We start from the raw sequence: 24,730 nt of genomic DNA, 5'->3' as shown, positions 1-24,730 counted from the left end.
AAACAAAATGGCACCTCCCAAAGACAAGTCCCAACAGTCAATCCCGGGTGGACACAAAGTGGGGCTGCTGCCAAACTGGTCCAGCAGGGTCCTGGTCATTCCCTCACCCTGGACGCGGTCTAGCGTCAACGGAGCCTGACGTGTTGTGGCGTTCATGCAGGTCTCCGATCGTGGCTTGGGACCAGCCCATAGGCCCGGCTATATCGCCGGAGCTCCAACCAGCCCCCGCCCTAGAGACGTTCATGTGATAGACGTGGCATGATGCCGCTCACTGGACTAACAATGCTGGCCTTTTGCAGAGACCAGGCCACATGCAATGAACCGTGATGACATGACAACTCGTCATTACCTCAACTACTGCCAGTACATATACATACATACATATACATACATATATACGTATATGTTGTTTTCCAGAGGGGTCTGAGTGACTAGGTGTTGTTTCTAGCGAGGTACTGCATGAGGTAAGTGGTCAGAAGAGAAGAAGAGCTGTGTGTTTGTAAGACCGCCTCGGGAGGCAACAGAGCTGGCACAATGTGGTGTGGCCGTGGGGACGCCCCACAGCCGTGTTGGACCATCCGGGCACACCACCAGGTAAAACCCAGGTGGAGGAGGATGGTCCATCACGGCTGACCCGGTGCCCACTTTACCCAGTTTGATAGCAAAATGACTATTGCTGTATTGCAAATATTGCTGGATCCTTGGAATACGTGTACATACACATATAGAGTATATATATATATATATATATATATATATATGTATGTACACACACACGGTTGTCATCAATGCTTTAGTTCAACCAGGATTAGAAAGAGGAAATCCAGACACGTGTAGCCAAAAAGTGAGTATGAAATAATGATACCAAGATAGCAAAAAGTCATCATGGCTCCACGGCACCAATCAAAGCACAAGCTGTGCGTCTAAACTACCGACAGCTCAACATCACATCAGCAGGTGATTACTGGAGGTAATAGTGGTCAAAATGGCCGCCATCGTCATCGTTCTTGCTTTCACGTGCCAAACACACGAGTGACCTGTCCACGCCGGCCGACTCCCAGGAAACAGAAACCAGGAGCCAGCCGAGCCCGGTTGTATGAGCTAATATGACTAAATATGAGCAGGATGGGAACCTGATCATATTTCATATTTTAGATGTTTTTGTGCTAGCTGGAAACGACACAAGCTAGGTTTGGTAAATGGTAATACCATCCACTGCATCCTAATCTATAACAAGGAGTCCAAGACAAGCTCGATGGTTAATTATTCAGATTTTTGTTTTTAGAAATTAATGTTAATGTAACAAGAAAACTCTGAAATGTTGATACTTATAATTATATACACACATTCAAATGTTTATGAGGACTGTCAAATGATTAACAATCTAATCAAATGCATCCCTTTTCAAATGATTAATCAAGATTAATCACCAGTCGACAGTGAAATGCGTACTTTATGAAGAGACTAAAATGGATTAGAGACGAAATATGTACCTTTTGTGTACTACTTGTTTGAGTTGGAGATGCTGTACCTACGTGCTATTGGAACTGCACTGCTGATGTTGTATTCATAACCGAGGCGGCCATGATCAATTATTCATATATATGACATAGAAGTCGTGTCATAATGCATCATGTAAACAATGAAGTGGTTTTTTTTGGGTTTACGAACGTTAGCAACACCCCCCCTTTTCATCCAATAAAATGAGAACGCACGTCGACACTTTGAAGCATCCACCATCTTGTGTCATTTCCAGCTAGATGATGAATCCCATCACCAAACTAATAAAGACTCTGATCAATCATTTTGGGTTCAATGGTGCCCCCCCATCATCTATTTACATAATCAGTGTCTCTTCTTGGGTGTGTATATACATACATACATATATATCAGTGCTTCTCAAAAAGGGGGGGGCTTTGATTTTAGTTCAGCCCTGCCAACATGTACACATTTATAGTACTCAACATGCAATGTGACTTATGTTCTCCATTTTGTTGCATTTTCCAGGTTTCAGTACAGATACATGAATGGGGTGGGGGGGGGGGGGGGCATGACAGAAAAAATTGAGAAGCACTGATTATGTATAGATAGATATGTATATATACACACACGTATACACACAGCATGGACACTGACAACTGCTTGGGTTGTAGTTGGGGATTAAAAAAATAAAAAAGAGGGCAAAAGGATAGAAAATAATAGAAATTGAATGAAAAACAATCTCCACAGACAGGACTAGTATGCAAATACTTAAGACAAGTTGATACACATGTAGAAAAAAAGCCTGAGGTACTTTTGTCAGAATATCTGAGGTCAGTCTGGAGAAGAGAAACCATCTGAGGGCTCACCCCTTCATCATCATCATCATCATCATCATCACGGACGACACAAAGGACACGAGGACATAAGACGCCACGTCATGGATGGTGTATATCCACCAAGAATACAAATCCTTGAGTATCCTGGAATAGTCACAGCAGCATAACAGACATTCAGCAACGTTTCACGTCAGAAGGACATGGAGCACTCGGCACCCGTCTTCACTGCATCCGAGACTAAAAGGCAAACGTCTCTTTGCATCACGCACGCACACACACGCACACACACTGAGGTATCAAGAGGGGGAGAAAAGTGGCAATCTGTTCCACACGAGGCCAGAATGAAAATAATAACAATAATAATACTAAATGAAAGACAAGTCGCTTATGCTCCAGTATAGCGCTAGCAGGGTTAAAAAGCAAAAAGTCCAAATCCAAAACACACCAAAGCCGTAGCCAAGCCCACAACGATGGTGGGCGGGTCTACCGTGGCTGGGAAGGACAAAGTGGGAAAAGGCTGCAAGACATCAGGACGCCCAGTTGGGACCACAAACGATCCCATAGACCGGAGAAAATGACATTTAGAATTCCTAAATAAGCTGGAAAACCACAACGGAAATGGAAAGCCATTTTTTTCATTTTCCAAATTATTATTATGTTTGCAGATTATTTTTGTCATGAATGTCATTGTTAATATTCGGGAAAAGAAATATTGTAATCAAATATAAGCTTAAATACTGGCTGGGACTTGTACCGACTGTCAATCATTTATACTTGAAAATATAAAAAATAACCCAATATTCCAAATCATTATTTTAAAACATTTTGGATTATTTAAAAACATTTATGATGATTAAAATCCTTGATTTTTGGTTATTTTATTCTGTTAAAAACATCTGTCACAAAGGTGAAAATATACACCGCTCAAAGAAAGAACGCAAAACCGAGTCAATCGCAAGTGGGCTACACCAATTGTCGTGGGGGGTACGTGAAGAAAAATGAAAAACAATTGGCTCCAATTATGAGTGTGCCTGAATGCCTCACAGTGCAAAGCGAAAGGAGAGAAGGGGCATTGAGCCTTGTTGGTTATATCAACTAAGAGGATTATTTCCTGCATTGAAGGGGAACTTCCATAACTGAGTTATATGTTAACCAAGCTACAGCGGTATTATTGGTTTTTTTATCTGGCGGACTAACACGGCGCCTCGCTAATCGCTAATCTCAGCGTCATCCACAGACACAGAGTGGATAGCTAGCCCTCCGTTTGGCTACCAAGACTCAACAAGATGCTGGTTTGCCGTCAGCATTTTGACCTGAGGACCGGAGCACACGCCTCGTGCTGGAAGACACGGCCATCCCAAGGGGAGGGGACATCCTAAGTGTTGTTGACGGAACTAGCATAGAAATAGGTGTCTCCCAGTGCATGGTTAGCTAGCTCGTATGAACTGGTTTTCTGGTGTTGTAATACACAGAAAACTAAAAGAAATATGTGTTCATGTTTCACATAAGGATTGGGGACGATGGACAAAATTCCCCAAAAAGTGGACGTCCCCTTTAAGAGTGTTTCAGCTTTCATTTCCGGCGCAGCAGGGGTTATCGTTGGTTATGCTGTACGGTAGGCGTTTTGGTGCTTCCGATACTACCTTGTCGTGATTGAATGGGTTGGAAACGCTAAAATGAAGTAACCAATGATTTGCGATCAATATTTCAAGTTAAAGAAGATGAAAAGGGTTATGATTCTGCAGTGTGAAGGAGTAGAGGGTTTGGGAAGCACCGATGTAGGCCTTTCCAACGATAAACATACAAGGCCCTATTCATCATGTTCATGTTTCTGTGATAATCATGAATGGAAATAGCTCCACACATCTTCCAGTCCTTTGCCACTTTGTCCTAGCCAGCCAAAAACAGACAAATCCACCCAATCCGACTGCTAATGTAACCACGCTCTGACCAACTATTGACGTAACGGTACATTCACTCGATGGTCTGCCGCCCACACGGTGGAAATGAATCCTGTGTAACATTGCAACTCCAGGCAGCATTGGTCAATGCTCCCGGCACTGGCAAAGGAGTAAGCGGGAATTTCTACGCAACAAAGCAATGACAAATGAATCCGGGACATTTCCGTGACAGCTAGCTTGGCTCTCCGCTTGGAGATAAAAGCTCCTACAGAAGCCTATTGGATACCTGAGAGAGGTAGTTCCCCGAGGGAGCACCACACGTGCCCCCGACATCTCCGACAAGTCCAAATGTCTCAACAATAATAATAATAATTCAAACAACAACAATAATAATAATAATACCAATGCTCAGCACCTATTTAGCTCCATAAAAAACACTGTGCTCCATTATTTTCCGTTTTGTTTCTCTTCTGTCGTGTTGGGAGAGAGGCATTCACGGGCTTAAAATAAGGGAGCACACCAGAGTTTCGGAGAAGCTTCGACCCCTGAGGAAGATGAATATATTTTGTCTAAACAGTCTCAAAAAACGCATCCTCCCAAGGTTTGGAGCTGAAGAGTTCAGTTCATTTGGCTGCTCGTGACCACACGGGGGTGGGGGGACGTCAAACTAAACATAAAAACTCATGAGGTAATTCAAGGGAAAAAAACCAAGAGCGACTCAAATGAATTATGAGGTAATGACATGTACTGTTGCCGTCGCATAGCTTATACTACTCCCCAACTACAGCAGAAGGATGTGTGTGTTAGATGTAGAAAAATTAAAAAATGCCAGTATCGGGATAAAATAGCAGCTGCATTCAAAACGTGATAGTCTTTTCTTCCTCCTCTACGTTGTTATTATTAAATATTCACGCAAATCCACTGAGTTTGGGTTTGACCAAAAAAAGGGCGCTCGGGAGGCAAAAGATGGTACCCGCCGCTCCCGCCCCCGTTCAGGTACTGGACTCTTTGGGAGGTAGGTCCTCGTTGGTGAGCGACGTCACGATGGAGACGGGGCCGTCTGAGGTAGTGCTGCCGGTGGTCCTGGTGATCTGACCGATGCGCTCCTCCACGCAGCCGGCCGACAGGCGGGCCTCGGCGTCGTGGTCCCAGCATTCCTCGATGGTCTCGCACAGCTGACTCAGACCCTGCCGGCCACAGACAAGTTCCAAATGTGACCCGTGCACCAACAGTGGCGATTGAAAGACGCTCTGTAACAGTCATACAGGTTTCGACAGGGGGGGGGGGCAAACCTTTCAAGCCAGTGAAAAACCAAACCGTGGTTTTGTTATATTGTAAATATCATCAAGAATATACTGTAATATATATTTTCTAAATAGTTATACATAGTGTACGTCTAGAAAAAAAGTGCATGTCAGCTTTGTAATATACACAATGTTCTCCCCCATTCTTGCGCCACTTGGCAGGGTGTGGCGAGTTTGAGGCTGGCGATGTGATCATCACAAACACGTAAACGTATCATTTGTGGAAAACCACCCACCCCAAAGGATGCGTGACGCCCTGACACTTCTCGTGTGTGTCTACTCACAGGATGTTTGTGCCAGCAGTCCTTGATGACTGGACGCATTTTCTTGTGCACGACCACATCCTGCAGGTCCTCCAGGGATGGATGCTGGCCTATCTCGTCCTCAAACGGCAGCATGTACTCGCCCACGGTACCTGACCAGCGGCAAGAAGACAAATTCATTATGTGGACTAATGTATTGCAAACCACCACACGGATCAATGGACTGGATTTTGATTTGTATAAGACTCACTGGTGTGGAAGCACCCACTACATTTAGAGGCAATTACAGATTTGAACATATAAGCCACACATGTCCACGTCATATCAATAGGAGTTTAGAATGTAAAAAAAAACAACTATTTTAACGAGGGGTGCTCCAATCCATCATCCACCGATCTGTATTGGCTGAGATCAGTGAAAAAGGATGCTATTGATTTTGGTTGCTTTAGCTGACAGTAGCTAAAGCAGGAGATTCCACACCGTTAGAACATAGCCATGAAGTCTCTGAAGACAATACTAGCAGCTAATACACTAATACACTGTAGCTTAACTCGTTAGCTCGTCTTAGCATGCCAATTTGACTATTCTCTGCTTCCAACTTTGCGGGAACAGTTTGGGGAAAAGTTCTTTTCCCTACTCACTTTGGGTTACGCTTAGTTTATGTGAGGGGAATCAAACAACGGTCTGACCTGGGCAGTCAAGAACATAAACTAATCCTTTGTTTATTGGATCAGCGTGAGGAAGCGTGACCTTTCCCCCACTCATCCTGGACTCACCGTCCGTCTCGGTGCAGCGAGACACCAGCTCCCACAGCACCAGGCCCATGGCGTACATGTCGATCCTCAGGAAGGAGTCCCGCTGGAAGTTGATGGCTCCCTCCAGCACCTCTGGAGCCATGTAGCGCCTCGTGCCCACCTGAACCACAATCCAATCCAATTAAAGGGACAGTTCTCCACAAGAAAACAGCCTTTTGTGGAAAGATACATTTCAAGCGTAACTTTCACTTTGACACTAATGTAGCCATACTATGTTTAGCCCATCCATCCATCTTCTATGCTACATCCTCATTAGGGTTGCGGGGGCATGCTGGAGCCTATGCCAGCGGTCTTCCAGCGAGAGGCGGGGTCCACCCTGGACTGGTGGCCAGCCAACCCCAGGGCATATATAGACAAACAACCATTCACACTCACATTCATACCTATGGACAATTTGGAGTGGCCAATGAAGCTAACATGTTTTTGGGATGGGGGAGGAAAGCGGAGTACCCGGAGAAAACTAGTCTTCCTTCTCTTTGTGCCACTATGGGTAACATAAAGAAAGGTCATCGTCGGCCATCTGCATGCGGCCCCTTTGGAGCTGTTCTGTCCGCTATTGTTGTTGTGCGGCGTGGGGGTAAACATTTAATAACGGGGAAGATCATACTAATTATACGACGTGTCCACATTGCAGGCACAGGTGCTCGTACACAAACAATCATGATCTTTCTCCAAGTTGGCTGCTTGAGTGAGCAAGTGCACCGGGGCCACGCTGCCGCCCCAAATCAAAGGAGCCGGGTCTGATGGACATGGCTGGGAGCGTGGATGTGAATTACCTGGCCATGAGTATCTCCTGGAGGTTTTCCTGGTTCGAAGCGGACAGCCAGCCCAAAGTCTCCGATGATTGCCGTCAGGTCGTTTCGGAGCATCACATTCTTACTCTTGAAATCCCTGAGAAAATGTAATTGGCATGTGTTAAGTTATCATTGTGCATTTTCAAGGTATATGCGCTCCACTCCTGCCTACCTGTGCGCAATGGTGGGTTTGGGTGCTTCCCCCTTGTAGCTGGGAATGTCCTCATGGAGGTAGGCCAAGCCACGGGACATGGTCTCGGCTATGTGGCACAGCTCGCCCCAGGTCACAGTGTTGCCCTTAAGGTGATCGGTCAGCGACCCCTGAAGGAAACAAGACATTTCTATTAGACTGCTCCCCTGAAAGGCAACATGATGTAGTACTGTGCACCATCTGGCTGCTAATGACCTTTCACCTACACAAGTCTTAATCCACTAATTAATCAGTCCCCTGAGCCCATCCAGAATCTTAATTCATCTTAGCAAGACCTTTGGGAGAGCGTTAATGTGTCCAACTTTGTGAGAACAGTTTGGGAGAGACCCTTTGTGTCCCCAGTGCACAAAGCAAGTCCATTATTAAAGTCAGTTGACTGTCCGCTGCGGTTCAGCGCCGCCCAATAAAACGCAGGAATTAATAAACGCGACGATTCGCTTTTCCAGAGGTAAACAAAAGCCCAATATTGGAAAATAAAGAGCAAGCGGTGTGGTCCCCGCAGGGCTCCTATAGGCTTTAAGGTATGCTATTTCTGTGCGCTCACCCTCTCATGAAACTCCGTGATGAGCCACAGCTCCGTCTCCAGGTTGGCTCCGTGCTTCTCAGCAGCAATGTAGCGCAGGATGTTCTCGTGCCGCATGCCCGCCGTCAGGAAAATGTCTCGCTCGTTTTGCCACGACTGCTTATCCTGCGACAAGGTGGGTGTCTGATATTATGCCCCCGCCCCGTTTAAAGCGGGCGCCGTGTGCAACGGCTTGACTCACCTGCACTGGGAAAACCTTGACGGCAACGTATTCGCTCATGAGCTGGGCTTTCCAAACGCAACCAAAGCGCCCCCTGGCTTTGATTTCCAGCAGCTGTAGGGGTTTCAGACCCATCAGGGGGGAGGGAGGAGTGGGTCCGGGGTCCTGAATGACAAACGGTTTTGTTCTGGGGGGCTGACAAATACGGCTTTAAAATGAGTCGAGGGCCCAGGACCCGTCTCACCTCGCTGAGGTCCACATGGCCGTAGGGGGGCTTACGGTGGCGGTACATCCACAAAGCCAGGATGATTGCCAGGGAGAGCACGCAGAGAGGTAGCAGGGAGTAGACCAGCACGTTGAGCATGGACGGCACTCTGGGTGGAGGCCGGATTTTGACTGTGAGGGAAGAACAGAACACGGAAAACATTGGTATCATTGTTGCTTCACCGTGTGTCAGGATGCTCATCTCCAGCTACCTCGATGAAGACATTACAAGAGCCAAACTAAAGTACATATGGACATAATGTACATAGCAAAGCTAGCTTCCCCAGCTACTTTTTGCCGCTTTGCCAGGCGTGGGAAGCTGTTTGCCCCTCACCTCGGTTGCCAGCGCCAATCATGTCAGGGAGGTGGGTGAAGCGCTCATTGCAGTAGTTGCCCTCGCAGCAGCAGAAGAAGACCTGAGGGTTCTCATCCATGGAGACGCATTCTTGCCTAAAGCGAGATGACACACACAAACACACAAACACACACACACCTGCATTAATAGTGCTCAGATGAGAAAAAACATGGACACCAGAAAGTTATCTCTGCTATTTTTAAAAAGGCGAGAACATCATACTGAAGTCTTCTAGACGTAAGCCTGCTGTAAAGACATATTGTCCTCCAACTAGCTGAGCTAAATTCAGCATTTTTTTTAAATGAAAAAATGTGAAAAATACGGAGTATTGATATTGATGCAGCGTATACAAATGCGCCGTTAGCCACTCTGTCGGGCAACCGACGTGAGGCCCGTAAAACGAGCAGAGAACCTTGCAGCGCACTCCCGCTGCATTCAGAGTAAAGGTCAAACGGGACCTCACCTGTCGTAGCAGTTGAAGTCATCCAGCCAGCAGCCTTTCTTCACAAGCTTGATGGTCCCTGAGGAGTTGAGCCAGGAGGCGTAGCAGTGCAGCCGCTTGTCTTTGTCCTTGTCCTTGTCATCGCAGCGCTCAAAGCCGCTCTGGTTGGTCTTCTCTGCACGCCAGTTGTCATTGTAGAACACGCACTCCCGGGTCTCCGCCTCGCCCAGACTGTACCCTGCGAAGACAGACAAGACAGAAGGCGGGCCTCGGTCAGCACGGCGCCGCCATGAACCGGACGAGGCAGAAGCGAGCGTGGCAGACATATGGCGGAGGATCCACACAAGCGCTGCGTGGGAAGCTTCCCTGAGCCGAGCCTCCATCATCGCTCTGGAGCGGCGCCAAGTTTGGGAGCCCTCTGTAGTGAAGAGTAGGTTCCTCTGGGCAAGGGAATGGCTGGTGAATAATCCAGCGTGTGATAGGATCTCTTTAAACATTTAATTAGCTGTGCCACAAATATATCGTGGAGTAGTACACCAGACGCTTCTATAGTAAGTACAATTCAGGGCAAATCCCTGGAGCGCTATACATCTCAAGAAACAAAGGTAGAAACCAGCCTCTAATGCACGTTCTATGTGTAATACCTTAGCCTCAGGCATTTACTGTCTATTATCGCCTCATTTAGGTGTTTATTTAAAAAGAGATGCTAGCATGTAACAAACCAAACACTGGCGTCAAACCGCACTGCCAAACTGGCATTTTGAAGGTTTTCATTCTGTCTGTCGGCTGTAGCGCCATCGACGCACCACTGACATGAAAATGGGGAGTCAAATTTTGCACCAAAGTAGCATCAGAGCGGTAAAGGAGGCCGGCCTGCTTGCCAGGGTATTCCACAGCCTGTAAGTCAGCAGGGGCGTCAACATTAGCACTTTGGATACAATACCGATATTACAGCATTGAATATCGATCCGATATTATAAATCATACATACTTTTAGGACTTATTTTGTAGTGTGGAATGTGGCAAAGGCTCGGTTGCCGCCCCATGGCAGTTTCATACGGTTGCAACATCTTTGTGCTGCTGCACGGCTGACGTCACTCTGGCTCCTTGCTACTTTGGTAGCATGCTAGCAAACGCTGCTGTTGTGATCACATGGGCCCCATCCATCTGCTGCTGAATAGACGTGTTGGAGCAAAGTCTGGAATGGACTGCTCGCATCAGAACGCCAATAGTGGAGATTTGACATGCAGGTCGATATAAGCCTATATTGTTTTTTTGCTGATATCAAATATCAATAGCGGATTGGGACGTCCTGATTGGTAAATATTGTGTATATCGTCACACGCTGCCAGGCATCTAAGTCTGTAACTGCGGGACGCTGCGTCACTGTGTTTCAGCCATATCCCACTTTGCTGGAAAACCTTTGGAAATAAGGCTGAATTAAATATAAAGCAGTAAAAATGGTTTTGTGTTTTTGAAGAGGACACAGGTATACACGCTTCCATTGCAAAGTTAAATGGTGCATTTCAGTTCGCATTAAACATGGAATATCTATATATTACTTTTTAAAATAAAACAATGTCTCAGGCATCGAGTCTGGATGCCTCCCGGTGAGGTGTCCGGGCATGCCCAGCCAGGAGAAGGCCCCAGGGCAGACCCAGGACATGCTGGAGGGATTACAGGTATGTCTAACAGCTGGCCTGGGACGCCTCGGTGTCCTCCTGGTTGAGCTGGCCGGGGACTTCCCTACTGAGACTGCTGCCCCCGTGACCCGGACCAGCGGAATGGAGAATGGAACCATGTTATAACATTATGAGGCTATAGTCATTTATTTTCATATATATTGACAGTGACAAGCAGCCCTATGAGGGCAGCCATAGATGCAATGTGTCCCTCAATGAAAACAAGCTAGCCCCCCCTGCTCTATAAAAAGTGACACACAAATGAACGAATGGACTTGACTCAAATGTTTCTGCTGTAATTCTGCTGTAATGTCATGTAATGAAATCCCTCACAATTTTATCAATTTTATGTATTAATAATGTCACGTGATGGCACCCCTACTTGCACAAATTTAGTTAAACTTAAACCAAATGGTAACATAATGTCAACAAATAATAATAAGCACATTCAGAATTGACACAATGAGGCAAGTAAAAAGCTTGTCTCTTTAAATCCCTTCCTATAGCAGACTGCCCTCACCCCCTCCCTCCTTTAGAGTACCCCCCCCCCATTACCCACACATACCATCAGCTGTCCAGCAGCTAACAATGGAAAAGAGACAGCGGATGCATCCAGTTAGCAAACATGGCATCAGTTAAAATGATTGGGATGTTTTGGTGGGACTGATGCTCAAAAACGCTCCGTTGAGACAATGGTCACGTGACGAGGGAGGACTTTTACTACATGATCGCCACCCCCCCCCCCCACCCCTCACTGTGAGGCTTTACACCAAAACAACATGGATTCCTCTTCCAACATGGAAGAGGCTTACTTGCTGCTCCATCCCAACCCTAATCTATAAAAGCATGCATTAGACGCATCCACACACACGGAGGAGGCAGCTGGGCTCCACATCTTATTGTAGTCATTCCATGGGATGGGGGAGGGGGGCTGCCAAGGGTTGGGGGTGCGTGGAGGTCCGTATGCTCCAAAATAAAGAAGGGGTCATAGATCAACGTTGGAGTGGGGCACATTATTGAAGGATGGGGCGGAGGGGGGAGGCAAGCAAGCCTCACTGGTAATTTCACTTGCTTTATAGTCAATGTAAAGATGGAATATGGCCATTTTAGACAAAAACAAGGGTCCCCTTTTCTCTCCGCTCTTTACGGTCCAAGCAAGCATGAGTTGAGGTGGAGCTTCTAAGGTTTCAGGATGTTGTTGCAGCTGCTGCTTTCTATTCCTGCCTCTGCTCACAAAGGTGGTGGACGCAACAGTTTAGCATGTTTCAGCTTTAAAAAACACAACAAACACCTGGAATAAGGTGGACTTGGCACAGGAAGCCCACAAGCAAACAGCACACCGATAACAGCGATAGTTTTTAAATAACCGCAAAGGGAAAGTTAGTTTAAATACCCGACAAACTAGCAAACACTTGCGATTGAAGCTAACCTCTCCGCCGCTTACCTGCGCACAAAGTTCCCAGAAGAAGTGAACAAGTCAGCCATGAGAAAGACATGTTCCGTTTCTAAACGCAGCCCGCAGGTCCCCCGCCTGGTTCATCAACACCCTAAGCCGGTCCAAATCATCGGTCCGGGGATCAAACCGACCGCAGGCCTCTCCGGTCCCCTCCAGCGGAAGAAGCCTCCGCCAGCCAGCACCGTGTAGCGTGTGTCGGCCGCCGCCGCAACCGCCGCCGAGAGCGAAAGAAGAAACTACGGAGGCAGGGAGGTGGAAAAGAAGACAGAAGAAGCGGTCGAAGCGGCTCCGGTGACCGAGGCAGACGTTGTTTTCCGCGGCGCTGCGTCGAGAGGTCGCTGGGGGTTTACATGCATGTTAGTGATGTGTGTCCAAAATGGCGTCCGTCTAAATGGGGAGAGGGCTGCTCGCCGGGAGACCCGGATGTGTAAACACAAAGGGGGAATCCAGGCAGCCTCCTAGCCGGTGACCTTAACGCCACCTCGCGCTTACGACCGAAACGCCTCTCTTTCACCCACGACGCCCTCGTTTCACCAAATCCTTTATCGTAATAATTTGATTTTTAAGCTATAATTAACGTATGTTAATATGCTCAGGTATCATTCCTATCCGCGCGTCTTCTTTCTTTTTCTTAACGCGCACAGCATCCCCGTGGTGCGTTCACGGTCACATTTGGTCCTTTGAATACGACTAGAGTCTGTTCATTTAGTAATGTATAAAGCGGGGCTGGTGAGAATGCCAGTGCACAAAAACATCTGATATGATGTCACCAAATACAGATGTTAGATGAGTGGATGTCATCAACAATAAGAGCTAAAGGAGACCTATTATGAATTTCCCCCCTTTCTGACCTATAAATGTTGTTATAATGTTGTGGCCATTAAATGGGACAAGTGTACCTAATGTTGTGGCTTGTGGGTGTACGGTATTTCACCCCAGTTCTAATGATCTTTTATGCATAAGTTGGTAAAAATAGCTGGCCTATTTTTGAAGCTGGGGATGCAGTAATCCAATGCAAACTAATCTTTTTAATTGGTGCTTTCATGTGCAGATTGCAAAGCCCAAATAAAGCCGTGCCATGCCATGCCATGCCATGCCATGTTTAATGTTTGCATGTTTGTCACACTTTAACATTTCACATCATCAAACTACCTTAAATATTAGTCAATAACAACACAATGAATAAAGCCAAGAAACTAACCGCCGGCAGGTAGCCGGCAGGTAGCCGGTAGGTAGCCGGCAGGTAGCCGGCAGGTAGCCGGCAGGTAGCCGGCAGGTAGCCGGCCTACTGCCAGTCAGACGTGAACTGAAAGAAAAGGCAGAACACAGATTATGACAGATGATCTACTTTTAACACGACATTGCCTGTAAAGGTTTTACGGGGTGATGGTTTTACTCTGGAACAGATCATTCCAAATAGAATGGGTGACTAGCATTTTAGAAACCAAACCAAAATGGAGGTCAGGCTTTGTGTTCTTATTGTAATCCTAAGAACAATGATGGATGAGTATTGACAGTGACCTCATCGGGTCCCGTACGGAAGGCGGCCAATTGCATTACCAGCATGTCACTGATGACTCCTGGTAGTCAGGCCTCCTCTCGCTCCGTCTCTGATGTCACGCACTCAGCCAATCAGGCGGCAAATGGCCCGGGAATAAGGTTAGCGTGCAGGTAATGGAGCTTGAACAAGTGGCTCTGCGTGTAACCCGAGACAACGCGTGTCCTCGTGAAGCCAACGGGCTAACCTCGCCAAGATGGATGCTCTGTTGTCGAGGCGCTTGCCAGAGAAGAGGGCGCACGAGTGCTGATTAAAAGGTTCCGAGCGGCCGTGATGAGATGCTGGGAGGGAAATGAAAGAGCCGCCAGGGCCGGATGATGCAGTGTTGGAAAAAAAGGTGCAAGTCTGAGAGAAGGGGGGGTGCTGGGCCAGCCACTACTCGGGGGTGTACGCCCAAACGTGTTTTGTGGGTCAGTGAGCTGAGTTGGAAGACAGTGTCAGATAAAGTATGGAGTACTTGCTTGCTTTGCATACGTGGTAAAGTCAGCAGTACATATTTTATGAAGATGGTTTTATGAATCTGTAGGCGTAGCGCTAATAACCAATTAGCGCTAATAGCGCTAATAACCAATTACTAAGAACCAAGCCATAACCTGGCCAGGACCAGATGATGTCCAGGCTTTCGGCTTAAAATCAGCTATGAAAGTGTTCCTGTTTGGCTCTTTGACTTATTTGGAGATGGCGTCCATTTATTGAGAACCTACCAGGTTCCAGAGGGGACATGGAGAACAAAATGATCATATTATGGATCTAAAAGCGAGACAGATTTTCGAAGAACGGGATACGCTAGATATGCTCACACGAGAAATATTAATAATTAGGGCAACATTAGCAGACATCAAAAAACATCACCGTAGTCCTGGTGTGAGTACTCACGTCAACACTACCATCTAGTGGTCACAATGAAATACTACAAGCCATAAAAGAATATGTACTTACTGTAAGGGATTTTAAAAATTCATTTTCCGTTTTTTTTGTCCGTTTTCATGGGGCTCTGCCTCACCAGCCTCACCAGCCTACCCAGCCTCACCAGCCTCACCAGCCTCACCAGCCTCACCAGCCTACCCAGCCTACCCAGCCTCACCAGCCTACCCAGCCTACCCAGCCTCACCAGCCTACCCAGCCTACCCAGCCTACCCAGCCTACCCAGCCTCAGCAGCCGTGCCCTGGTTGCAGGTCCCTGGTGTAATCCTGGTGTAATGCTTCATAGAGGAAGTAAAGTATTAAACATCACCTTTGCAGACATGGTGGAGCCATGTATTGTATCTCTGTATGATGAAATATATCATAAATAAATCCATATATCATTAACTGAGCATATTTGCTCAAGGGCCGGTGCACAAAGGGTACACGCGTCTTGCATAAGGCCACTTCATTGCCAAGCCACCTTTTGACCCCTGAACACACAAACGTGGACAGAGGGACCACCCACTGGGACGGTCACGTGACAGGAACACATATGGACAGCTATAAATATAAAGGGGGGGGGGGGGGGGGGAACGGCGACGGAATTCCGCTCACTGACTGGCAAAGATCGAGGAGTGAAAGGTACAGTATGGGGACATGCAAAGGTGTTGTAAATATGTCAATATTTGATTATGTTACCTTTTGGATTGGAAAAGTTCATCTACAAACGCTTGTTGGGAAACCAGGACGTCGCCGACAGCGTCAATCAAAAGGAAAATTATGATTGTTATTATTGATCAAGGCCCAACTGATGTTGACGGATGTGATTGTGTAGGTATACCTAATGAAGTGTCCCGTGGCAATGAAGTTGTTCCTGTTGGCCGTCTGCCTCGCCTCGCTGCTCGCGGCAGGTGAGTGTCACTCACCCCCCCCCCCCCCCACTCCACAAACACCGTTTCTACTTTGACCCCCCCGGCACAGAGGGGCCCATCCTCAGGAAGCCATCTTCCCAAACCTGGGAAACGTGGAAGGATGGGAACAACTTCACACATTGCCTTTTTCTGTTGCTGGTGATTATTATATATATTTATACTATAACATATATTATATATATATATATTATATATAATATTTCCCAAATATTTCAGCTTGCTTGAACCATATGTACCATATGTGTACATACATAACATGTGTGTTCATTCCACCACAGGCGATATGTCAGGTTACACATGTCGGTATCGGTATCTGCTGATATCCGTATCGGATATTGAGAGTTGGACAATATCGGCAAAAAGCCAATATTGGACATCCCTAATCTTCGTAATATGATCAACGCCAAGTGAAATTGGTCAACGTTCATAAGTTGGGTCCACGTGGTCAGATCTTCATCATACTTGGTACATATGATCAAGACACCACCCCGAAGGTCTCCATAGGACACGCCCTAAATTAGTGTGGACGCCACCTACTGGCAACAGGATGAAGTTGGCGATGTACTCGCTCAATGTTGAAGTGATCTTTGTCGAAGTGAATCTTTGACCCTTAAATGGTCATGACTGGATTCCCCGGGCCGGGCGTCTCTTCTCAGGTCAGGCTCTGGACTGCCATCGCTGCGTCCCCAAGAAGGCCGGAGGAGATTGCGAGCTCAGCGTGGAGACGTGCAGACCCGAGAAAGATGGCTGCGCCGCCGCCAGCTTCCTCAGCAAGCCATGTGAGATGATCCCATTCCAGTCCCAGTCCCAGTCCGCCACGGCCGGGTCATGTCGGCCATTGTTTTGAAAGTCTCCTTCCTCTTCCTTTTTAGACGGCCACTACCAGAAATGCATGGCTCTGTCAGACTGTCACATGCTGAAGATGAACGCTTTCATCAACATCACGTGTTGCGACAGCGACATGTGCAACGCTTGGTGAAGAAGCCGTTTCCATGGTTACTAAAACCGGTCAAATAAATTGAAATGCGCAAAAACCGAGTTGGGGTCATTTGTCCACATATCCATGGTGTCGCCGTTGCTGGTCCTTATCCTTGCTGTGATCACCTGTGGTGCGTTTGATGGCCCTCGTTGTTTCCGCCCCCCCCCCGACGGAAGAGTCCACACGGGTGAGCGCTTACATAACCACTTTTTGCTTTAATGATTACAATCAAAAACATTTGTACAACATTTTCAACTTTTAGAAAATGGATGCAGAATTCATGTTTGAACTTGTCTGCCATGTACTGCTGTGGAACGAGACCAGTGACGACCGCATTGGAAACCAGTAGACAAAAGAAATACACTGGAAGAAACCACCAGGACCTCTAGTTGCGGTCCTTAACGCCAGACGGGACAACGTTTGTTGTGATGCGTTGCTGTTTTGCATCAGTTGAGTACAAACCACAGGGTGGGCTGGTTTTACTGGTGGGGGGGGGGGGTGTTTACTGGGATTAAATTCATGATGGCCACTCGTCCTGCGTCGATACCAAACACACACAAAGGAAAACATGGATGACAAATAGGAATCAGGGATACTGATAAATAATTGGGGTGTTCAGAGCCAGAAATAGACACTATTGGGTACTTGGGGGCGTGGGGGCGGGGCCGGGCGGGGGGTGGAGTCAGCTGAGGTGGAGAACTGGCGGCTAGCCTTCAAGTAAACGGGATATCCCAGTGCAGTGTCCTGTGTGGCCGTGGGGCGCCTCTACATCATGGAGCAAGACGTCTTTCCAGGCTGCACGCCGCCGTCCATCTTCTCCGCCTCCAGGATCATCCTCCGGAAAACCTCCACGGCGGTCTGCGTACACCATCACACAGCATTTCCCGTTACGATGTTACCATGTTTATTAGCATTTCAGTGACTGACTTATCGTTTGTTAGAACATCATCTCATTTGACGTACGATCCTACCTGGTTCTCTTTGGCCGAGGATTCCATGAAGGCAGCATTCCAGGAGTCGGCCAACGCTTTTCCCTCCTCGCAGCTGATTACTCTGGGGGAGGAAGGAGGCTGGGTCATTGGGCCGAGCCACGACTGACGCCACGACATCAGAATAGGAGGAGGTACGCATCGCTAGCCACATTAACCTCCTTACATCATATGTATCTGGATGATTGGCTGCCAATCACAGGGCACATACAGACAAACAACCATTCACACTCACATTCATACCTATGGACAATTTGGAGTGGCTAATTAACCTAGCATGTTTTGTTGATACATGTTGACATTTTAGACTTTCGATACGGCTTAGGCGTATCTAATATTGTGACCAGCGCTGTCGCACAGACTGCTAGGAGGACGTACCTCTCCATATGCAGGTCGTTCTTGTTCCCGACCAGCATAATGGGCACCCTGGGGGGGGGGGGGGGGGGGGGGGGGGGGGGGGGACAAATGGGGACACTTAGACTGGTTTGGTACCGCTTGGCAGCCCTCGCTAGGACAACGTGAGAAGAAGCCGTACTCACTGAACTTTCCCCACCATGTCCAGCAGCTTCTCATGGATAACTTGCACCACTTCGAAGCTGAGGACCAAAACATGAAGACCAGATATTAGCCGTTTATTAGCCACGGTGCTAATAGGGCAACAGTAAAAGTCAATGTACCTTTTATTGGAGGTGACTGAGTAGACCAGGATGTAGCCGTTGATGTCTATGGAGTACGTCTGAGGGAAGATGGAGTACTCGTCCTGCACAGACGTCACATCCGTTTGCTCCATCAGATTACTCGTTCAAGGATTTTAAAGAAAAACTACACTTTTACCCCTTAGGTCCCAAAATGGTCCCTCACATAAAAGTGAAATATAGCAATATTTATTTTGCACTTTCACCGCATGGATGTTTTTATGATTATTTTAATATACTATCCACACCTGACCAAAATAGCTGCAATTGACCTTTTGCACATTTGGAGGAGGACTTTGGACTTGGACTTTGTCGAAAAGAATACTTCAAGTGAAAGAGGCTCTTCATCAGCTGATCCAAACCAGACTCGGTAACGAGTAGCTCCAGCGTTCTTGGTCATCACCTGAAGAACGGCTTTGGCCATGCTGGATGGGAGTGTTTCCAGGAGGCTACTGGGAACATTGGTCCCAGTGGTGAAGATGGCTTCACCAAGGGCATCTACTGTCTGGAACTTTTATCAACTTCCTGGCCATCCATCCCCAAATGTTCTCTATGGGATGTCAATCAGGAGGTTCCATTTCTTCTCATCAGAGAATCCAACTTTTGTCCACCTTTCAATGTCCCGTGTTCGATGCTCCCTGCAAAGGAGGGCCGCCCCCCCTGTCTTGATGGACAGCCCATGGGATCCCCCAGGTGTGGTTTTTGTTGGGATCTTTCCACAAAGTAGAATGAGCGTCTTCCTGCGTCCAAGCTCAGCAGCCATGGCACGCTGCCAGAGGCCTGGCTGATGGAGCTCCACCATCCCACCACCTTCAGGAAGAGACAGCTTCTTAGCTTCTTAGCTTCTTAGCTTCTTAGCTTTAGCATCAGGAGGGCTGGCCGTGGCAATGCCTGACAGGAAAGGAGAATTTGGAGCAGATTTGGGCTTTGAGAGCCTGTGGCCTTCAACGTTTGATCAGGTGAAAAGGAACCCATTCCACTTTATTATTATTTGATTCCACGTTCCAAATGTTCCTTCCTGCTCCTCATATTGGAGCTCTACTTAGAACCTCATTAAGGTCCAAATGTCCAACTATTCTTAAGCTGTTGATCAGGTCTGTAGGTATACTGTATATTCAGATTTTATTTTAGGAGGATACCTGATTGACATCTGAAAAAAGTAATATTTTCCAAAAGTCCAGCCTTGACTAGCTAGGTCAATCATCTGCTATTTTTACTATTTTTGATAATTAGAGACAATGGGACCAACACGGGTCCAGGCGGTAGGGCGTACACGTACAGTGGGATGGAAACGTTTGGGCACCCCTGATATGGTTTTTAAGAATGTCCACATTTTGGTCCACCAGGCCTTGAGGGTTTATAGGAGTACTTCAGACTTTTGGACATGAAGTTGTATGACACCCTCATCAGCAGTGTCGTCCATTAGCTAGCTTGTTTACGTACACGTTCCACAGGGGATGAAGACGCTAACTGAACTATTTTACATTTGCATTAGAACCTGGAACTAGGATTTGAGGTTTTTGGGTGATTTTAGGCCCAACGTGAGCTGAATAAATGAATCCAAATGAAAATCTAACCAGTTCCTATTCTGATGTCTGCCTTCACAAATAGAAACCAACACATTCCATCAATGCAGTATACTTCAAAATGCAAATGCAGTACTTTTGTGTGAAGTATAAATGTCAAAGTTTTGTGACTCAAAATTTCTAAATGCTTTGCTTTATGGATTTCTTATGGATTTATCATGGATTTCTTATGGATTTCTTATGGATTTCTTATGGATTTATCATGGACGTGTACGGAGCTTGATTGCAAGTGCAGCCCATACCTGTCCTGCTGTGTCCACCAGCTGAAGGTGGTACTCCTGGCCGTTTATCGTGATCATTTTAGTGAACGCTGCAGGGGAAGAAGGAGAAAAGAAAGAAGAAGATAAGACACTGACACGTCTGACCCGTGGTCGTCTTCTGAATCCGCCACTCGCGGATCCATTCCGAGTGGGTTCATCTGGTGCAGGAACATGGACATCTTCTCCGTTTCTACCCACTGAGGACGCTGACGGTTCACTTGAAGCGCTGTGAAGTTATTTATAGAAGCGCACTGTGCCAGCAAACGGGTGAGGTGGGCCTTCAGGCAAACTTTGGACGGGATTCCCTGGAGTGTCTGGGAATGTACGTACATCTTCTCTGCAGGACTTTTTCACGCTATAATGCCCCTTTGCCCCCCTTTATTTAAAGCCCCCCGCCTATGGAAAAGCCACCTCTTCATGATGCTCCAACAATATGTTGGCGCTTAAACGTTGGCTTTTCAAGGACAGACCCCCACTTCCTTATGGACATCCTACCGCCATAGCTTGATGAACCCGGGACCACTTCTAGAAAACAGGCTTTGCTACACGTCTTAAAATCCATCCCTCTACAGACGAGAGAGTAATATGATGATTTAGTTTCTCTTGGGCAAATGTACTAACTATGATGTAGCACATTAGCACACATAGCTACTGTATGCTACTGTTGCTAATGTTGATGTTGGGACTTGGACAAAGTACTTACTGTTCTCTATTGTCGGGTCATAGGAGTCCACAAACTGGCCCTCCACAAACTGAATGGTCAAGGAAGACTTTCCTGGAAACAGCCAAGAGCACATGGAAGAATCTTTAGACAACCATAACGTATCCCCCTGGGAATCTCCACGTGTGTGCGTTTGTGCATATGGGTGCTGATGTTACACAACAACACGGGAAAAAAGGCGGCTTTTAGGCAGTTTGAAAGGTGCTGTTGGTTTTGACCTTAATTGGACCCCCGCAGTCTATCTGCTTGGTATCTACTGGTACGATTCACTACACAGGGACCCTATTCCTCAGATAGGGGCCTCGCCCTGCTAGATGGCCCAATTACCTGCAGGATGAACAAACACCACACATGGATGGACCTCCAAAGGAAACCTGGAGTACGACATCTTCATCATGACTGACAACACCTTTTGGAAAAGATGCGGGTGGCATCTGTAAAGCTGAAGTTGCGGGCAGAGCTTAAAGGGAAGAAAGTTAGCAAAAAGCTAACACGGCGTCGAGCGTGGATTTATTCTATGGGGGACAAACTAAAGAGTACGATGTCCAGATGATGATGAAAACAGGCAGCAATATACAATATTTATGTACACATGACATGACGCCTTTACTCCTAACCAATGCCTGGTGCCCTCTGCAGTTGAGTGAATGCACATCCTTGCCACTAGATGCCAAATATTATAGAAACGCATCTTTAAACACACCATAGCGTTAATATAGTATATAGAGTATGTACAAATATGCACCCAAAGCATTGGGCCTCCATTATTGCTCACTTCTTCCTTTCTGTCTTTTTTTCCCGCATCCCAACTGCGCCTGTTTGGCGTGGTTCCGGTGACATAACCTTATGGGCCAGTCATGCGTCAAACCCAGCAAAGCTCGGGTGTTGCCGCCTCGTTCGATGCCGCTAAAGAAGATGGAGATGCTGAAGGCTTAACGGAGGTCTTCCAGCCGGGGCCGCCCTCACCTGGCGGGCCGAGCGGGGATGCTGTGAGCGCCTCGCCGCACATTCGACAAGCCGAAGCCGAAGCCGAGGCCCCGGTTCCACCCACCAACCCCACCGTCGTCCGATCGCGTCTCACCTACGGATCTGTAGCCGAGGATGGCGATTTTTCGTGACTTGGGCTGCGGCATGTCTCGCTCTGGTTATCGCATCGAGTCCTCCGGGCTCGACCGCAACCTCCAATCGGAATGGCACCCGGATCCAAGGAGCGAGCGCGGAGACTGGCACATACAGCCAGCGGCAGCGATGTCAGCGATCTTCCGCTGCGTTGTGACCGAGGGACGGTGGCCCACCGCCGGGTGGGGGGGAAATATGGAGTTTATTTCAGGTCATACGCGGAAAGCGTGGAGGAGCTTCGGGATTTTCGATAACTGCGTCACTCCCCTTCGCGTTGTAATGAATTAGTAATTACAGCTAGGTTCTCATTGGTTACACGCCCGTGGAAGGCGTGTCGTGAAGGCGGTTGTAAGACTCTGATTGGGCAACCTAGCTGCTCGTCCACTTACAGTAGCCGAGCAGTACGACGTGATTGGGTGACGCAAACATGTGACGTAGAGGCTCGTGGAGTCCAATGTCGTTCACAGCTTTGGGGTCAGGAGGCAGAGACGCTGCAACGATGGCGACGTCATCTCGTATTTATTTAATTGACAATACATGGCCATCTTTTGGGAAGAATTCATTGTCAGCATGTTTGTACCCAATGAGTACATTCAGACTGAGTCCTGATAGCACCTTGCTCGCTTTACTATTATAGATTGCTTGCCATCATAAGAAAACAAAGAGTCTGGGTGTATGTATATGCGGTATATGAAGGAGTACGCACTCGGGCCACCATGGCAACCAATTTACGACTATCGTAAAACTGTCGTAAATATTATCATCGCTGTTCATCATTTATATTGAAACTAGTAATAGAAGAAGCAGCAACAGCTGAAAATAGTTGTATGATGCTTTAGGGATGTGGGTGGAAACCAGAGAAAACATGTCGGCTAACATGCACACTTCACACAGATGATCAAACCTGGATCTCCTGACCGAGGCCACAGCCTGACCACTTGTCCACCATACTGCATGGAAATAATATATATATTTTTACGATTAGATTTCTGAACCCTAACCCATTACTTATTTGTTTCATTTTTTGGTTCAAATGACTTGGCACTGCCACTTGCTAGCATGACGGTTTGCTAACAGAGCAAAAAACAAATAAAAGTAATGCAGTGTGTTGTGTGTTGTCATGACGACTGTTCACCACTAGATGTCTCTATTGCACCACCAAACAACCCACTCAGCACCAGAAGAGGTCGTCTTAAAAAGCCTGCTAAATGAGTCAGATCATCAAACAAATGTAAATATTCCTCAATGACAACACAAATGAATAATTTAAATGATTCATTTTATTAAGGGAGAAAATAAACATTTGAAACCTACACGGCCCTGTGCAAATAAATGCATTGTGAAATAGAAATCACCAATCTATGTGATTGTTGTCCTGATTGGAGCATCCCTAATATATGCAGACATACTCGTACATGCAGCATATGTCAACGACCTATGCATCCTAATTACTGTTTATTTCCGTCTCTTGCTGTTGGACTGGGAAACCTCCCTGGACCGTCTAATAAGAAGCCAAAGCCCCAAAGCGGCCTTGGACTGGACCGCAGCAAGCCAGCATATAAATCAGACAGCCGTTGCACAGCGATCATTTGGGCTGATAGTGTGACGTCCATTATGCTGAAACACCCGCTTCTTAATATAACCGTGGCTGGAAAAGCACGCCGCAGGCATGCGGCGATACCGCAGGAAGTGAGACCACAATTAGCGGGTTAAGCCGGCAGGCAGACGGCAGTGGAATTCCAGGCAAGGTGCTGAGAGGATGGCGGTCCTCTTTGCTTTCTTCCACTGAGATGGGCCTCTTGTTGATCAAATAGAATAACAGACAGGTGAATAGGAGGTCAGCATGTCAGCAGGAGACCACCCGGACCACTCGGACCACTCGGACAATGGCTGCCATAAAAACACATCAGCAGAAAAGGCTGTAGGCCGCCTACCATCACCACACCACCAAACCAACACACACATAGATAACATGGCGATGACCAGGAACGGGTCACGCTGGTAACAGCGGTAAGGGATTAGCATCTGTCGACAGGGGCTGACCCCAAATGCCCACCCCCCCACCCCATCCTGGCAACAGGTGCGTGACAAGATTGTTTCACTTTAGTAAAGGCCTTAATCCGGCCTCGCTGACATGGTATATTAAAAAGTGTTGGCCCAAACAATCACCCCCACAGATTAAGCTTTACACCCGTTTTGGCGAGCCGTTATTACAGGTCGACTTTGACCACGCCCTTCCGAGTTGGTGTGGTTCACACAAAACTGCAAGATTGGGAAAAAGGCTGAAAATCCCAGGCTTTAACGGACAGTGGAGTGGATTCCTTGGTATTCCAGGCTTTAACGGACAGTGGAGTGGATTCCTTGGTATTCCAGGCTTTAACGGACAGTGGAGTGGATTCCTTGGTATTCCAGGCTTTAACGGACAGTGGAGTGGATT

General features: G+C 47.2%; 3 protein-coding genes across 3 annotated transcripts; 1 reads left to right on the top strand and 2 right to left on the bottom strand.

Annotated features, from left to right (window-relative positions):
- Positions 1-2,159: 2,159 nt before the first annotated feature.
- On the bottom strand, positions 2,160-12,977 carry acvr2ba (activin A receptor type 2Ba). Its single transcript, XM_058062005.1, has 11 exons — positions 12,537-12,977; positions 9,432-9,648; positions 8,948-9,063; positions 8,594-8,745; positions 8,371-8,514; positions 8,151-8,294; positions 7,568-7,716; positions 7,378-7,492; positions 6,563-6,701; positions 5,808-5,938; positions 2,160-5,406 (listed from the first exon to the last, which is right to left on the bottom strand). The coding sequence occupies exons 1-11, from the start codon at positions 12,586-12,588 to the stop codon at positions 5,212-5,214; spliced, it is 1,554 nt and encodes a 517-aa protein (XP_057917988.1). The 5' UTR covers positions 12,589-12,977; the 3' UTR covers positions 2,160-5,211.
- A 2,633-nt stretch (positions 12,978-15,610) lies between these two features.
- On the top strand, positions 15,611-16,967 carry ly97.3 (lymphocyte antigen 97, tandem duplicate 3). The gene is made up of 4 exons (XM_058061658.1): positions 15,611-15,654; positions 15,848-15,923; positions 16,601-16,723; positions 16,817-16,967. Exons 2-4 carry the CDS (start codon positions 15,857-15,859, stop codon positions 16,921-16,923), a joined length of 297 nt encoding a protein of 98 aa, XP_057917641.1. The 5' UTR covers positions 15,611-15,654; positions 15,848-15,856; the 3' UTR covers positions 16,924-16,967.
- A 132-nt stretch (positions 16,968-17,099) lies between these two features.
- rheb (Ras homolog, mTORC1 binding) lies at positions 17,100-22,584 on the bottom strand. The gene is made up of 8 exons (XM_058061657.1): positions 22,256-22,584; positions 21,157-21,228; positions 20,436-20,503; positions 18,590-18,672; positions 18,452-18,508; positions 18,291-18,338; positions 17,895-17,976; positions 17,100-17,781 (listed from the first exon to the last, which is right to left on the bottom strand). Exons 1-8 carry the CDS (start codon positions 22,305-22,307, stop codon positions 17,689-17,691), a joined length of 555 nt encoding a protein of 184 aa, XP_057917640.1. The 5' UTR covers positions 22,308-22,584; the 3' UTR covers positions 17,100-17,688.
- Between the last annotated feature and the right edge of the window lie 2,146 nt (positions 22,585-24,730).

The sequence above is a fragment of the Doryrhamphus excisus genome, chromosome 22, assembly GCF_030265055.1.
Source record: "Doryrhamphus excisus isolate RoL2022-K1 chromosome 22, RoL_Dexc_1.0, whole genome shotgun sequence".
NCBI lineage: Eukaryota > Metazoa > Chordata > Actinopteri > Syngnathiformes > Syngnathidae > Doryrhamphus > Doryrhamphus excisus.
The sequence above is the reverse complement of the archived record's forward strand: the minus strand, read 5'-3'. Positions and strand labels throughout refer to the sequence as shown.

What these genes read in the sequence shown, in the direction of transcription:
- acvr2ba (XM_058062005.1), bottom strand. Translation starts at nt 12,588, where the DNA reads ATGTCTTTCTCATGGCTGACTTGTTCACTTCTTCTGGGAACTTTGTGC. An exon ending in CAGGAGATACTCATGGCCAG is followed by an intron (nt 6,702 to 7,377) that starts GTAATTCACATC and finishes ATTGTGGTTCAG; the next exon opens with GTGGGCACGAGGCGCTACAT. An exon ending in TCGCTGCACCGAGACGGACG is followed by an intron (nt 5,939 to 6,562) that starts GTGAGTCCAGGA and finishes GCCGCTGGTCAG; the next exon opens with GTACCGTGGGCGAGTACATG.
- ly97.3 (XM_058061658.1), top strand. Translation starts at nt 15,857, where the DNA reads ATGAAGTGTCCCGTGGCAATGAAGTTGTTCCTGTTGGCCGTCTGCCTC. An exon ending in CGCCTCGCTGCTCGCGGCAG is followed by an intron (nt 15,924 to 16,600) that starts GTGAGTGTCACT and finishes GTCTCTTCTCAG; the next exon opens with GTCAGGCTCTGGACTGCCAT. An exon ending in CAGCTTCCTCAGCAAGCCAT is followed by an intron (nt 16,724 to 16,816) that starts GTGAGATGATCC and finishes CTTCCTTTTTAG; the next exon opens with ACGGCCACTACCAGAAATGC.
- rheb (XM_058061657.1), bottom strand. Translation starts at nt 22,307, where the DNA reads ATGCCGCAGCCCAAGTCACGAAAAATCGCCATCCTCGGCTACAGATCC. An exon ending in TGACCCGACAATAGAGAACA is followed by an intron (nt 20,504 to 21,156) that starts GTAAGTACTTTG and finishes CTTCCCCTGCAG; the next exon opens with CGTTCACTAAAATGATCACG. An exon ending in CCTCGGCCAAAGAGAACCAG is followed by an intron (nt 17,782 to 17,894) that starts GTAGGATCGTAC and finishes TGGTGTACGCAG; the next exon opens with ACCGCCGTGGAGGTTTTCCG.